Source organism: Galleria mellonella, unplaced genomic scaffold (assembly GCF_026898425.1).
Source record: "Galleria mellonella isolate WM207_F2 unplaced genomic scaffold, CSIRO_AGI_GalMel_v1 utg139, whole genome shotgun sequence".
Lineage (NCBI taxonomy): Eukaryota > Metazoa > Arthropoda > Insecta > Lepidoptera > Pyralidae > Galleria > Galleria mellonella.
Window position 1 is genome coordinate 11,352,540 of NW_026441995.1, and position 17,753 is coordinate 11,370,292.

General features: G+C 31.9%; 1 protein-coding gene across 1 annotated transcript in view; it reads right to left on the bottom strand.

Annotated features, from left to right (window-relative positions):
• The window catches only part of LOC113511314 (voltage-dependent T-type calcium channel subunit alpha-1G), a 164,633-nt gene that overhangs the window by 68,933 nt on the left and 77,947 nt on the right, over positions 1–17,753 (bottom strand). The window contains exon 3 of the mRNA XM_052903383.1: positions 917–1,326. Within this exon, the coding sequence (XP_052759343.1) occupies positions 917–1,154 (238 nt within the window). The 5' untranslated portion in view covers positions 1,155–1,326. The remainder of the gene's footprint in view (positions 1–916; positions 1,327–17,753) is intronic.

Below are 17,753 nucleotides of genomic sequence, written 5' to 3' on the forward strand. Positions count from 1 at the left end.
TTTTGATTAAAGGCAGTTTCAAGTTGAAACTTAATTATACTTAGTTTTTTTTATGTCTATCAAAATTCGTCTAAGGCAAAATTATAGATGGAGTTTGATGAAATTTGGCAGAGAAATAACTAGTAGCTAAGAACGAAGACACAAAAATGTGAAATCGGAATCATCGGTGTCTTTTTACGGGCATATTCTACCAAAGATTTTTTTTTTTACCTGATATAGTACACTGAACTCTAATAAACTTCAATAATTTGAAACTAATTAAACTTTAAAACGTAAAAATAAATAGAATTCATTTTGTTCATAATCCTATGAAATCCTTTTCGAATGTATATTGTGTAGGTGGATGGCCTACTTGCTTATTTCATTCTAATATATATGTTGTAATATTTTCCTTTTTACCTTTTTGTAGAATAATCTCTAATGTTAATTTTCCATTTCGATTTCACAACATACATAAATTATATATAATAGTTACTTTTACAAAAGTAATCAGGATCTATGATTTATAGAAATCACAATGGTGGGAATATTTTCAAATATTTTAAGGAGTTAATTAATGTGGTTACATTGATTTACTCCTTAAAATAAGCGAACTTATACTAGTAAGCTCAAGTTCGTTTTAAATGATTATCGAAAGGAAGTAAGTTCTTAATTCATCTGTATTTTTTGTGGCCTTGTTATGCAGTCAATTCTGAACTGATATACGTAATATTTTTTGCAATTGATAGGGTTTACTTCTGTGTTAGTCTGTTGGCATTTTTCATTGAAGTTGCTATTCTTTTTGCGGCACAAAATGTATTTAGTTATATCTTAAAAAGCACTAAAATGTTATTTGACTTATAAATATATCAAAGTAAATTAATATAATGCTTAAGTTAATTACATACCAGAAAATATATAATTTATTAAAAAGGATATGGATTGGTGATTAGTTTCAAGCACCAACTTCTTGGCCTTGTCTCCTGCGTAAGATACCGAAGGGCGACGGGGGTAAAGCCGGGGTACGGCAGGCCTTGTCCCGCCGTACTCTCCGTACTCAACCCCCCTTCAGAGTCCGACTCGCCCCCGTCGGACTCTGAACACCCCCCACTCGAGTCCGATTCACCCCCTTCTCGGTACCCGTAGTAAGGCATCCTCTCCCTTTCCGCTGACATCAACTTAACTTATAAGCTCATTTTATCACTTAAACAGTCTATATTCTATTTAACCATCTTTGGTTCAACTATATACATAGCTGTCGCTTTGTATTCGTTGGCAGTGTTTAGATTGTGTTAGAAGTTCCGAAGGTAGCCCCATGATTTAGGAATGTTTGAGACTGCGTTTTGTCTGTAACAAGAAAAATAGATACAGTTAATAATTATACATAGTTCATATATATATACATAGTTAATTTTACATATCTGTAAAATACATTCTACCTAATATAAATACTATAGGGGAAGGGGATGGAAAGTAATGTAAACTACCAGTCTCATTGCTAGCAATATATCGTGTCAGGTTGACCTCCATGTGGTTCTCGCTGGAAACCGTCGTGCTGAATTCCAGGTATGTCCATCACGATGGGCTTACTAACCTGCCATTTTATTATCACTTATAATCCCTCACTAATGCCTCGCCAGCATATACTGTTAGCGCAGATAGGGTTACTATTCCATTATGATCCATAAAAAAGGTATTAATTAGTAAATATTAGTATTTTTATTCGAGGCACCTGAGAAGGTACCTAATTTTTGCCTTACAGCATTGGGTGCCATCAATAGATATTTCATCTCAATTGATGGTAAAAGTGATCCATTATTGTGCATTATTGTGTTCAGACTGATGGGAAAGTCAGTGCAATATACTGATAAAAACCTAACACCATTATTCTCGGTTCTTAGAGTGACATGGCATGATCATGCATATACTGTAATTTCCCTGCTGTTTACTCTTATATAGGAATCTTGTTTATCACTGTGAGTAGTATAAAAATATACTAGAAAATAACAATCCTCGAAGAAAAACACCCTTAGAAAAACACCCCCAGCAAGGATACATTCTTCATATTACTATCTACTTACTAAAATTAATCAATTACATTTTATAAAAATAGAAATACATTATCGTAACATGAACATGAATTCATCAAAAAAACATTTGCCACTTTCAGTTATAGCCGTAAGCGTTGAGTAAATTACTGAAATTATGATAGAATGTTGTAGTTATTAGTAAAATTACATAAACGTGCCCCCGTAAAGGAACTAATAAAATATTCATGGAATTCTCGCGTGCACGTAACACTTAAAAATAAATAGAGTTTGCCTACGTGAATTGGAAACGTTTTATTTCCATGTACATTAGAATAACATATTAATACTATTGCTTTAAAAATTTATAAAATAATAAATTCCACTGGCCATATAACTCCGGTCATCTAGTCTCTAACTAAGCTATACAGCCTATATTATGAATCTTTAATTTCTGCTTTTGAATTTTTATCCAAAATACCTTAAAGTTTAAAAACGAAAGTCCTTAACCAGTCTGTAACCTGTGAGTCGAAGAACCGAAAACCGATGGAAAAGAAAGTTTCTTGAACAGCTATCTCGTACGGGCAAATACAGTGTAGGACTACCCCACACTAGATGGAGCGATGACTTCAAATGCATTGCAGGGAGTCAGTGGATGCAGGTGGCTCGAGACCGTTACTTATGCGAGTCTATGGAGGGAGCCTGTGTTTAGCAGTAGACAGTTAACGATTGATTGATGATGATGATATAAAAAAAAATTACGTAGTTTTTCAATGTCATGAAAAATACCATATTATAATAAACAAAGTCTAATACCGTTATTATCAAGTATTCATTAAGTACCTACGGGCAAAACTCATTAAAATGACCTGATTCAACGTCGAGGTAGCTACAAAACAAAACTTTGAAAAGTCAAACTGAAAAATAAAACGCAGAGATGCAAAATCTTTGCGGCGAGAATGCAGCCCTCATTTAAAATCGTGGCGGAAGTTGAACGATTTCGGATACAAACAAAATTTTTATGAGCGGCAATTAAGTTCAAACGCGTCGTCGCATGCCAAACAATTACGAGGTAAATTTTAAGAGCATGCGTCGTGTAATGTAGGTATACCAGCTTGATTATTTTTCAGTGAACGTAAGTAAATATATACCTATTATTAAAATATAAATTTAATGTCTTTATTGCAGTTTGCATGCTGATGGCGTAGTGAGAGGCATGTCAACTGTTCTTTTTTAACGGCTGAAAATGGAATGTTAGCCCCGCACGTGCTATCGGTATATGCTGGCAAGGCACAAGTGACGGATGATAGGTGAGAATGAAGATAGATCAGTTAGCTCATAGTATTGAATTCACCTGGAATGAACCACGATGTTTTCCAGGGGGACCACATGGAAGTCGAACTGATAGCGTATATTGTTAGCAATGGGGCTGTTAGACCCCATTATAGACACTTCCTTTCCCACCCAAGTAAGTTGATGGCCCATCTGATAAAAAGTGGTAATTATCGCCTATAGACATGAACATTACCATGGATAAAACAGAGTACACTGTGTCGCCCATGATATCCTTTATGCGTTGCTATTCCTGAGGACTTTTGCAATATGGTTTATATTTTTATTCTCAGATTAACTTTGGAATTAGTTTTAATATACACTAGGCAAATATATATATGTCTTTTTAACCACGAAAGTTTCCAGGGGGAACCGCGTGGAGGTCGACCTTATAAAGTATGTTGCTAATAGGGGGTAGTTAGACTCTATTAGTAAAAGTATTATATTATCTGTACTATTACTAACAATCCCTTTCATATGAAAGTGTTTATGTTAGTAGCATATAGTAGGTGTGTGCATGTTGTAGCTTAGGCTCAAATTATTTTCAGTCGAATACTTTTAATATTTAGGACGCATTCGTAAATAAAAACTCAATCTAATTCAGATCTAATTTCTTTTTAAAGTCAGTTGAAAATATGGGCACTTAAAGTTATATTAGAAAATCTGATCGAATATTTAGACATCGTAATGTTTCAAAGAACATCTATAAAATGTATTAAAACCGCCACATTTTCTTATAGACTGTCTTTTTAAGAGCTACAACTTCGCCAATAGCTTCTCACGAAAGTTTACCACTTCATCTTCATTAAAACGATGTTGAGAGCTTATTAGACCGTTTATATCATCATCTGATAGGCGAAATGTCTATTGCGGTCGCTACGGTTTTCTCTTATGGACCTTTAAAATAACATTAACGCCATGAGAATATGCGGTCATGTGTTTTATTGATGTTTCCAGTTTATTGCAACGTATTACGAATTTTATGAAATGTGAAACTGGTTTTCAACGATAAATATAACGATTTCTTGCTATGAGTATAATGAGACAGACTTTATGAGCGCAAAAGCGACTTGGCGTGTAATATTTGAGAGATAGCAACACTTATTTCTTTTTCTTGATACTTAAATGTGCTGTCGATTTTGGAGATAATTGGCATTTAGTAAAATTAGAAAATTTTCTTGAGTATACTTTTTATTTGTATTTATTATTTTAATAGATATACAAAGTACAATAAAAGGGTATAAAAAGCGTAACATTAGTACCTAATAAGATAACTGAATAACTCTCCTCAAGGAATATGTGCGGGAATAGATAGATAGATAGATGGATGGATACCTCCAAAAGATTACAATAGTAAACTTATTATAAACATAAACAATTACACGAAATACTCACAATGAGAAAACAATTGGGTGACCTTATCGCTAAAAGCGATTTTTCCAGGCAACTTTTGGATGGAGAGGAGTAATTATAAACAGTTTGATCGGAGGCACAATGAAATTCTATTATTTTTTAATATAGAGATATGATACATGTAATAATGTAAAATATAAATAAATAGCTATTAATATTATAAATATGAAAACATGTTTGTTTGTTTATTGTTAATTTGTGACGCTTTATAGACTCAACCAATCATAATTTAATTTAATATGTGGAGAAAGATATAGGCTATTTTTAATCCCGGTTATGCATCATACGATTCATGTTCTCGTTACAAGGACGAAGTCGCGGGTAACAGCTAGTACGAAATAGATGCCTAAAAGTTATTATTGTTGATGCTACAATTCGTAATTTCTTATTTTAGGCTATAATGTGGTTACAGACTGACTGAACTGAGATTATTTTTGAAGGTTTTCTGATACTTTCTCAAAAACGGTGTTAGTTAAAAACTGCTTTATTTTTCTTGTAATATTCATACGAATCTTTATAAACTGTAGTTAATTTTGATTTTCCGCAAATATAAAAGATAAGGGAGGGAGAGGGGGGAGGAGAATATACTTTCTTACATTTTCGATTATAACTAAAAAACTACTCAGCGAAAAAATAAATAAAAATCAGTTTAAAAACAAATAAAAATAAGATTTAAAAAGAAATTAAAAATTATTTTCATATATTTTCATTATAAATATGCGTGGGCCAACAATATATAAAAATATTCCAAATTTCAAATCGATAACATTAGTAGGTGCTGAGTTATAACACTGTGACAAACAAGTACATTTGTACCTTTTTGGTAAGAAACTCTGAAAAAGTTAAATGTTCAGAGCAGAGTCCTTACGAGAACACTCAGGGTCTGCTGAAGCTTTCCCTAAAGATTACAGCATGGGGTTCTTCACCCTGTATTAAGGTTTCTTAAGGGTCGGCAACGCGTGCCTGACATCCTTGGCGTTACGAGTGCAGGCGCCTATAGACTACAGTAACTCCGTTCACTATCAGATGGGCCGTATACTTGTTTGTCACCATAGTAGTATAAAAAATTAAGTTTATTTATTTATTTATTTAAGGCAAACAAACTGCTAGAACAATACATACATATATTTAAATAGTAATTTGGCAGCCACTAAAGTTTGCACAAATATAATATAAGTGAAGGAAACACAAAATTAAACAATACTATTGAAAACTACAGAAACATTGTCAATAATAATGCTCAGAAGTTAATAAAACCATCATTTTTTTCAGAAAAACACATTATTTGATAATAACACCTGTATAACCATTAAAAAAAAGTAAAATTTGATAATAAATTAGAATAAAAAAAAAATTAGGAAAATTAAGACTTCTGACTGTATATTAAAGAAAAATTATATAAAAAAGAAATCACTGACAACAAATTAAAAACGTTAATTACATATTACCGCCATATACCGTTTTATCTCATTCTTAAACTTTATTTTCGACCCTATAAAGGAATCAATATCGGAGAACATATTAATAATTACTCGGTTATAATTACTACTCGGTTAATAAGTACTCGGTTATCTAACAAATAAAGAATTCTTTCTATAATTGGTAGTATGGCGTGGCACATGTAATAATAATGTATGTCTAGTACGACGCATGAGGCATAAGAGGTTCGGTTGTCTTTTAGAAAATATTATATAAAACTGTCATATTTATAGGTTTCCCACTATTAATATTATCAATAAATATCAATATTTCTATAACTCCCGGAATTCGCCAAAAGATCCAACAATATTTTCTAAGTATAATCCAATATATATACCGGGCAATAGGGAGACAGATTTACGAATTTAGCAATCCACGGTGTGATATTTGGTCGTATACAGAACTCCATGTTACCCCATATTTATGTCGCGTTATCTTTTATGCATATCTCATTTCCTGCTTTTCGGGGGTTCTCTCAAGTATTTGTACTCGTCGTCAGTGGAATCCGACCCTCATAAAACAATTTGTTTTTTTATTTCTCTGCAAGTATGTTTCTTAAAATAAAATACGTTTGTCACGAACGAACTGAAAAATATTCTGTAAGAAAATAAATATACGGTACAATTTCAATTGCTCGTAATAACGGTGGAATTTTGTTTCTTCCTTATTCTAAATTTCCCTTTTTTGTACTGTTAATAAAGAACTCTCTGGTATGGCAGACGTCACTTATTTTTTAAAAAATATTGCTATACGAGTATAAAAATAGCATGTTATTTATTTCTACTAAAGGTTCAGTAGCGGGGACAGTTGGATGAGAAATACTCTTACCTATCAAGGGGACATTGGCATCTTCTATTTCCAATTTTTTTTACTTCGTCTGCATAAGTGAGATAAATTTACTGACTGGGATAGAAGTAGCCTATGCCCTTCTCCATCCCACATAGAACGTATATACTAAATTTTATAGTAATTGGTTTAGCTAAGACGCTAAGAGGTAAAAAACACACTCACTTTTATATTTTTTACATTAGTGAGGATAAGAATTTAATATAAGCGACGAAAAAAGGGAGACATAGGTTAGTATAAAACTCTATTAATTAACACCGAAATGCTTTTCATCAGTTTTTTAGTAGCTGGCATTAAAGAAGTTTTCCCTCTATCATTTCTCTTTAGCTTCAACAGGTTGTAGATTGTCTTTCTTTACAATAGCAATTGACTGTCGCTTGTAAAAACATCTCGTCATATTCATAAATTTACATTTCTTATTTTACTTTGTTAAGTGTATTAAAATGAAAAAATAATTTTCTAAATCAACAGTTCTTTTTTTAAATTTATTAATTACTAGCGATTGGGCCTGGAATTGCACGGGTAGATAGAATTTTAAAAAATAAAATATACCCTTAGATTATATACAGAGTGTCTCCATACAAATGCTTTGAGAAAAGCGGGTAAAATTTTCATACAATTTTGCACGATAAATAGTCATGAGTATTTCCTTTATAACTTCTATATTTGTTTTATAATTTCTACATCTTTTTAGTGTATAAAAACTCATTTTATTTATTAAATAATTAAATATAGATACATCAAGATACATTATGTGCGTAAGTATACAGAATACTGATAAAAAACGAGTCAGCTAATTTTGCAATTAGCTGTCAAAAAGTTGCCTCGTTTTTGAGACTCGATGTTATATCTATATAATCTAAGTATATATTCTATGTTACTGGCTGATATTGCAGCTATCTATAGATGAAAAAAAAAATCGGTTAAGTAGTTTTTGAGTTACATTACAAAACAAAAACAAACAAATCTTATCTCTTAATGACATATATATATTAATCATAGATACATTCTTGTAAGAATATTGGAGTGATGGTCAAATTTACATTAAGATATCATCCCATGTATGAAAAGGAACGATTGTACTTCTATTCTTATTTCTTTTCTACAAAGAGTTGAGATTCAAAAGCAACTCTTTGATCTATTAATGTTTTATTTGCTTGGACCAATCGTGGGGATTCATTTGAAGTTGCAGCTGTTCTGTTAGTAACGATATATGTCGCGCCGTGAGATATATTTAAAAAAAAAATGTGACAAAATAAGGCTAATTTAAAAAATATACATTGCCCTTAGTAATCTTAGTAATGAGTTTGCCATATTTTATTAGCTGTTTAGTGTTCTCATTCTTTGAGATGATAAGATTTCTGTCTTATAGTCGTATAGTTAGTAGAAATAAGGGTACCCTTATTTTATGGTATCAGGTGAGTGTGCTTGTATTTGGGTTAATAAATTAATATCTTATTAAAATGGACAATGTATTATATATACAATAATGGCCGATGTAACTGTTAGATCTATCAAAATGGCAGCAGCAGATAAAATACGAGCACCTTGACTGCCTATTCCGGAATTAGAGCCAAGCAATTTTTTTCTTTTCATTCTGAAATTTCTGGTAATGTCTGTAGTTTATAGAGTGGTGTGTTCCCGAAAGCAACTGTGAGTCATTGACAACAAAAATGGCAGTAATAAAAAGTTATAGCAGCAAGTTGGATGGGGAATAAAGCGGAATTGTAGGAAATTCAATTCGGCGATGACAATATGAAAATATGAGCCAAGCGACATTCATTTTGAATTTTTTATTAAGGCTTTATTCACTTTATGAAGTGTAATTAGAAATTTAATTATTTATAACCGTACACTATTTTAACTTACGTGAATTAATTTAAAGTCCACATTTAACACTGAACATGTGAAAATTTTTTTGAAAATTCTATCAACTATTATTTATAAAAAATAATCTTCTCACTGGAACTTGTATGTATATAAAACAGTTTGGCATTTTTTTAAAGAACATCCAGAATACTTTCCACTAAAACAGACAACTGCAATAAAATTATTACGCAACAGACTCTCAAATAAAATAAAATTACCCACAATAAAATTAACATTAACACAAAAAGTCTATATAATATGGCGGTGAGAATTTTTAATATTCTTCCAGATAATTTAAGAACCCCAAGATAATTCAACTACTCCTGTCCATCCAAAAATTGTCTGGAAGAGTTTGCTTTTAGCGATAGGGCCGCCCATTGTTTTATCAGTGTGAACATTTCTTGTAGTTGTATTACTATTTGTAATAAATTTACTACTGTAATCTTTTTAAGGAAACAATAAAGATATCTATCTAATCTATGTATTCTAAATCCCTCTCTGGAGTGATATTAAAAAAGAAAATACATGAATGGTTAGTTAAATCGTGTTTTTACTATATTAAAGGTTTTATGTCAGATTAAAATGGTGGAGATTTGTAAATATGTATTACATTTGATATCTTATATTTTTTTATAGTAGTACATTACATTTTTATTGTTGATCATTTGACATCCATTTATTGTATTAGTTACTTTGACTATTTAAATATAAAATAAAAATATATAAATAAAAAAAAAATTAAAAAGACACGCAGTTAGGATTTAATGATGGAACCATACAGTTAAGAGAGATGTGTAATATACATAAACAACATCCCATTTTACATTATCGAATAGCTAATTTTTCAGAGAAAAAAGTACATTTACACATAGACTCAGATTTGTGTTGAATAAAATATTATTTAAATATTAAGGTCAATTTGTTTTAATTTTCTGAGTTTGAGAGTTTATTTTTGTATATCTCGTAAATGTTTTCATTACTAGAGAAGTCATAAGCACGTTAACCAACCCTCGTACAATGAAGATTTTGTATCACAACTTCAAACCAGAACATAGCATGTAAGTAAAACAAGTGCTTTATCTGATGGAAAGCAGTAATAACCATCGCCTGGTAACATGGAAAGCACTGTAAACATAATAGATGAGTCTACCGAGTCGTGTATAACCCTTTACACGTTGCCACTTTTGCGGATTAAGGTGTTATACCTCTCGAGTCAGTAAGTTTCTTACCCTTCAAGCTAAAACACGTCATTCGCCCTCAATAGGTCAAATAGTACTTATGGTCTATACCGAATTATGTATATATGCAGGTGTAAGTTAAGTTTTTACACATCTCGGAATGGCTATTTACTTAAAAATAAGGGTGGATAATAACATAGCAATATTGTAGATACAATATCTATAGATTTATCGACCTAATAACACATAAATTAACTACCAGTTATATTAAATATTATTAAAAAGACGAACCCGCTCGTAATAAATATAGATATCCGACTAGTATGGACGATATCGCAATGGGTAGTCATTAATATCTAGAAGAACTCAATATATAATTTTTTTTTATACAACTTAGAATGGCAAACAAGCTGACGGCCCACCTGATGGAAAGTGGTAACCGTCGCACATAGACATGAGCAGTACCATGGACATAACAGAGTATACTGTTTCGCCTATGATACCCTACATGCGTTGCCATTCCTGAGGACTCAGGTCTTATTCCTCTGTACCCCGTAAATTCACGCCATATTCCCTTCAAACCGAAACACAGCCATGCAAACACAACTGCTTCATGATAGAAACACGAATGGGACAGAGGTATCCAAGCGAGGACATTACCCATCTCTACTTGAAACACCCTCTTTTTAATGTATGATAATTAATGGAAACTCCGCTAGCGCTATAGACATATGCTGATAGAGTGAGAAGGAAGATAGGTAGGGATGAAAGCAGGTCAGTTGGTTCATGGTAATGAATTAAATAAGAAATGACCACGATGATTTCCGGAGGAGACCGCGTGGGAGTCGCTGACATATTTCATATTCTTTGTAACGGAGCCGTTACTTACAATCCCTCTAATAATTTTATAGAATACTTTAGCTCCCATTTTACCTCCGATATATTGCAATTTATAAAGATCAAGGTATTATATTCCCCATAATTTAAAATTTTAATTAGCATATCCTAAACATTTTAATAATGTAATGATGGTATAAAATACATACAAGGTATTATAATTTTAAGACCATGCTTTGAATAGACGTCTATGGTAATATCTAAATCTACATGTATTTTAAATAGATTTACTTTTATATTTAACTAATTTATATATTCTAGTTTACCTTTATTAATATTTCTCTCATATTAGGTCTTTAGTTGGATAGCAAAAGACCAGCCTTCCTGCCCTAGTATTCAACTGACAATCTTTTATTCTATCATGCATGCATTGAGATAACATATATAGATATACATACAACAAAGAGAACATGTGATATTTTATCTACATTTATAATATATCTATATCTCATACAACGGTCTTATATAGTCTTGAATTCCCTTTCAGATAACTTCTGATACGATATAGACATTATATACAGAAAAACTCATTACGTTTAAAATGTCGTCCATGAATTTATTCCCAAAAGTCTGAAATTCTGTTAATTTAGGCACGAAAATACTTGAGGTGCTTCTGTGTGGAAGTAAGGAACTTTCTAATTTATGTCCATTAATCTATCGTTTCCCAATGTTTACAAGAAATGAACTTAATTGGTTTGGAATTAAAAAACGCATTTATTTGGATTCTTTATTTATTACTACCTAGCTGACCCAACAGATGGTGTTTTATCTAAATTCTAATTATTTTTCCTTCCTTAATAACCCACTGCTAGAAATATCGCTGTCAGGTTGATCTGAATGTTGAAAATAATCATGGTCAATTCTTGGTAAGTTCGTTTCGATGTGAAAATTGCATACGATGTTAATAGGTGGCGTAGTAGCTTTTACGTAAGTTGGCATACCAGAACAATCGTTCAAAGATATAGACAAATATACTGTACATACAGACAAATATACTAAACAAATATTGTTTTGGTTTCTATTGTATCCTACTTTTTATATGTTCTTAATTATATGCACCTACAGACATTTTCTAGTTATAATTTTACTATATGTGTTAAAGGATAACTATATTCAAGTTCTGTTTCTTCCGACTCAGACATAGTTAACAAAGACTAAACTATCATGGGCGTAAACTGATAATAAATAATAAAGAGGCTAGTTGTAAAATCACATTTTATTTTCAAACCACAATCACTTTAATTTAAGAAACATAACTAAACAAATAATATCAAATAAATCACAACTAAATGAAAACTATATTAAGTAGGAGTAGAGAAACAACGATCTGTTGAAGTCTCTCACTGCCCGCTTGACGAATGCCGATTCCTTCTTTTTTGCATTGTCGCGCCAACGTTCCGCTAGCGCTTTGCCTCATTTTTCGCGCCTATGTTTCGAGTCAATACAGCATCTATTTTTATTTTGCGTCGACATATGTATATCCTATTAATATCATAAATTTGAAAGTTTATAAAAAAGTTTTTATGTTTGTTACTCAATCGTGCTTAAACCTATATTCTAACTTAAAACATAGAATATAGTATATACTATACGATAATATACGATATTGTTATATCAGCTATTTGCTGTCCACTGCTGAATACAGGCCTCTCCCATTAGGGGGTTTTGCTAGTAATGGTCAAGCTTAGTATCGAGTTGGTTTGGTGATGTTTTAAGGATGTTACTATCCATCGACCATTAAATTCCCTTAGTCGCTTCTTACGATATCCACGAGAAAGGAATGGGTGGCCTATTCTATAATGAGACCATTCCATTTCGAGACCACAGAGTATATACTAATATATGCGGACAAAGCCCCGGAAAAGAGTTAGCAGATAAGTATATAACTATATGCACAAATAAAGAAAAAAAAACATAAAGCATTTCTAAATATCCCCAACAGAGTATGAAATATAAGGGAACACTTACGAGTGACAATCGATTTCCAGGGACAAACGGCTTCTCTATTGCCTCCGGACGTTTTGCGGTATCCAACTATTTCTATAAACGTAACAAAAAGAAAGTATTCCTTCAGAGATATTGAATTCTTGACATTTCATCCGTTTATTCCACACGTTTTTGTTGGAAAAGGAAATAAATGTGGCATTCAATCAAGCGAAAAGAGATGATACAGAATCTGATAGAATATGGTAAAGAGGTTGTTTGTATGTTTTAGGTAAGTACATATCCATTATGGGCAAGTTTCTTCTAATCTCACGGAAAGGCTTTTTCTTTTGTAAATAACAAACAGTCTTTTCGGTGGCTAAACACGATATTAAAGTAATACATTTCATGTTACTGTGCCTTCAAAAAAATTTAATAATATTGAGCAAAAAATCATGATCACTAACAAAGACAGACAGACAATAATTCTGAAAAGTACTTTGGTTCAATGATGCTCAAAATTTATAGTAAATTATTAATTTTAATTCAATTTATTGATTCATAAGCAATTTCTAAAATGAGATATTAATTTGTATTTTTATTAGTTACGTTATAACTTCGCATCAGTTTTTAATTCTAGAATAGAATAGAATAGAATAGAATAGAATAGAAATCATTTATTCAAATAAACTTACATTGAAGCACTTTTGAAAAGTCATTACATTTTTTTTAATTTACCGCTCGTTCGGAAAGCTGTCTCATCACAAGAAGAACGAGCAAGAAACTTGCGTGATGCTCTTTTAAATAATTTTATTATTATTTTACATTTTTAAGTTTAATTGTGTGAATACAAACCACCAATTAGCACTAATTCAATTAAATACTCAAAAAAAAAAAAAAAAAATTGAATACATAACCAACTGGTTAAACAATTAATAAGAGGAAATCAGTCATAGTGATTAGAGCAGACCAGTCCCTACAAGCAGCACCCGTTCACGAGTATGACGGATGAGCCAGCCATCACTGCGCTCGACCATATTTTAGGGAGCCCAATGACCCGGCCCACCACGCCGCCACAAGTCTGGACATTTTAGTGAGCATGACTACTCAAAACACTAGACCACGTCAAAGCTACTCACAATTGCCATCTGATAGTTATAGTATTCACATTTTACATAAGAATGCATGCGGCAATTAATACAAAAAACCGCTACGCTTTCATATTTCTAAAATTAATCAATTAAATCAAGAAAGCAATGAGAAAATAAAATTATAACGTTGTATGCTAATAAACTAATTATTTACTTGATATGTTGTCATCTATGAATTCGTCTATCCTGTAATAGGCTTTCTTACATAAAAATTGTTTAATATAAGATTTGAATTGCCTCTCTGTCAGATTTAATGCAGATTCCGGCAGTTTATTATAAAATCTTATGCAATTACCATAGAATGAATTACTGATTTTGTGCAGACGGCATTTAGGTAAAATAAGCTTATTTATATTGCGTAAGTTTCTACTTGTACAGTCTTTGAGTTTTTTAAAACTCGCTAAGTTCTTCCGTGTATACATAATATTTTCATAAATGTATTGTGAAGTAACTGTGAGGATATTTGAGTCTTTAAAGCACTGACGTAATGACTCTCTCGAACCCATACCATAAATAGAACGTATGGCTCTCTTTTGTAAAACAAATATAGTATTTATATCGGCTGCTTTACCCCACAGCAGTATGCCATAAGACATTATGCTATGGAAATAACTAAAATATACAAGTTTAGCCGTCGCCACGTCTGTTAATTGCCTAATTCTTCTAATTGCATATGCAGCAGAACTGAGTCTACTGGCCAATTTTGAAATATGGGGCCCCCATTGTAATTTCGAGTCCACTGTTATACCTAAAAAAACTGTATCATTAACAAAATTTACTATTTCGTCATTAAGCAATAACTGTGTATTTATTAGTCTTACATTAGGAAGTGTAAATTTTATACACTTTGTTTTGCTGGAATTTAATAATAGGTTATTACATGTAAACCAATTTAATATTGCAGACATAGACTAATTACGACTTCTTTTTAATTCTGTAGACTAATTACGACTTTTTTTTTGTAATTTATAGAACACTAGCTATCCTTAACTTGCGATTTTGTCCGCGTGACCGGGATATATTTACTGACAGAGTTAGAAAGTAGGCGATATCTTTTTCCTTTCCGTGTAGTACGTGTATTCCAAATTTTATAGTGATTGTTCGACCGTCAAGATGCTAAAGGTAATAGATATAGAAGACCGCTAGGATACACCACAACACTTCAGTTACATTTAGGTAACAAATAAATTCTTTTCATCTTATTTTACGTTCCATTTTTTTGGATGGGTGAAAATGGTATGGTAACTGCTGGCGGAGCACCAGTGAAGGGTGATACGAGTACATGAGAATGAAAACAGGTCAGTTAGCCCATCATGATGAATTCATCAGGAATTACCCATGATAGTTTCTAGGGGAACCGCGAGGAGGTCTATCTGGTTGGGTATATTGCTAGCAATGGGATTCTCAGTCTCCATTACTAACAATCCCTTTCCCTCTACGTTCCATATTTGGTCTCGATTGAAGTTGTTTACTTTTATGTGGCGTAAACCTTTTAAATTCTATTTTAAGGATTGTAGGTATATACTCATATGCGCCAGATATTAATCTAAAGTCAAAACAAACAAACAAAAAATCTTTTCGTTACATCCCACGTAGAGGTCATATATCTCCATTCGAGCCGGGCCGTAAGGATCGCCATCTATCACAGAAACTCGTGGCAAAAGTGAACATCTAACATTTGGTCCCAGTTATTGATGTAGGAAATGTCTTTATGACTGTTTTGGTCAGATTTTCGATTATAACAAAAAGGAAAATTACTCTGTACAAGTAACTGTTAGTTTTGTATAGTTCATGTAGTAATATAAGTAATATAGTATGTTATAGTATTAATAGTTTGATAGCTTTGTTAGCATAGCAATTTAACATTTAAGTGTACTTATTACGTATTTAAAAAAAATATATTTCATAATCTAGTACAAAGGTAAATACCTATTAGATATTGTTTTATATAGTACTAACTTCAATTAGCGCTATATGAATTATATAGGGCTTTTAAATCAGGCCCTGTTTTGATTTGTCTACTGCAATCTCACTATTGTTTTAACTTCAAAGTATGTTAATACGCTAGTCACTCAAAACACGTAAATAACTCAGATGGAAAAAAACATATTATAAATATATCAAGTTTTATAAATAGCATATTTTTAATCCAATAATACTATCCCGTGCAAGAAATCCATGATCGAATTGAACAGAGATGAAGTCGCAGACGTTCAATGCGCTTAATGACTTTTTAAGTCACGTTGAATTTATTATAAGTCGTAGAAGAAATAAAAGACTCAAGTTTATTATGCCGTTCAATAGTATTAATTTTGAAAGGAAAATACCATTAAATTTATATTAAATATTTTAATATTTAATTTTTAACATTTACGTCATTTACGCATATTCAAATTTATTTTAGAATTTGCAAATCATAAAAATCATGTACATACATACTATTTATTCGAATGTACTCGTAAACCTGAACGTTATTTTTATTACGATTTTTAAGGCGTTTTCAAAACTTATAAGTTTAGTAAATAGTTATGGAATTTGCTAATCAATTTTGTATTTCATTATTATTTCAGCCGTTAACTGTCCATTGCCTTTCCCAAAAGGGGAATTTTGCCAGTAGTTGCCACACTTAGCAAGCGGGTTTGCAACTGCAGTTAGGCTTTTAGAGATGTTAAAAGGGACGCTGCTGTTCGTCTCTCTATCATTAAGTTTCTTTAGTCGCTTCTTACGACACCCACAGGAAAGAAAGGGTTGGCCCATTTTATGCCGGAACTACACGAACTATTTTTTATTTGGAATTTTATATTTGCGAAGTATAAAATTCTTACACCTGTGGGTAGATATTCTTCTTTGCAATTTGAGCGATAATCCTATTTAGGTAACTAATTCATGTACGTTTATCCAATAGGCTCTGTCCTACATCAATCTTCTTGGCTTTTAACATAATTCTATATACGACAACATCTACCATTTATTCTACTCAAGTAATTAATTGACAGATACCTACATAAGTTAAACGTTTAGTAGGTACATATTTTGCTTAAGTAAATAAAATGAAACGATAATGAATATTCTTATATCTCTTCAACAAGCGAAGGTTGCTACCGGCTCACGAAATCTTCGTGTCTTGCGAGGCGAAATCGTTTTGTTCCATTAGAGATGCTTGTTAATTCTCGGTTGTTGTGGGAACAAGAATTTTTTCTGCGTCCGTCCCTTGTCTTGCCAGTAACTTTGCTCGTCATAATCACGTGTAGAAGTTGACATTCATCATATCTAACTATATGGTCAAGAGACGAAGTTTTTCCTGTTTTTATGATAGACAATAACTTGCACTACTGCTTAGTCTGTCGCAGTATGATAATATTAATATTATTTATGTAAACTTATCATCGTCAGCATCATATCAGTCTTTTTCTACTGTTGAACATAAGCCTCCCCCTTAGGGGATTTTGCCAGTAGTTACCACTCTTGGTTGGCGGATTGGCAACTGCAGTTTGGTTTTAGAGATTTTTAAGAGGAAATGATGCTGCCCATACTTATACTTAAACATATTATAATTAGGAAATATTTGATTTTTTGTTTGTAATGGAAAAATTTAAACAATACAGACACAAATAAAATGTTTGTAATTTATAGATATTAAGTCCTTAATTGTTTGTGGT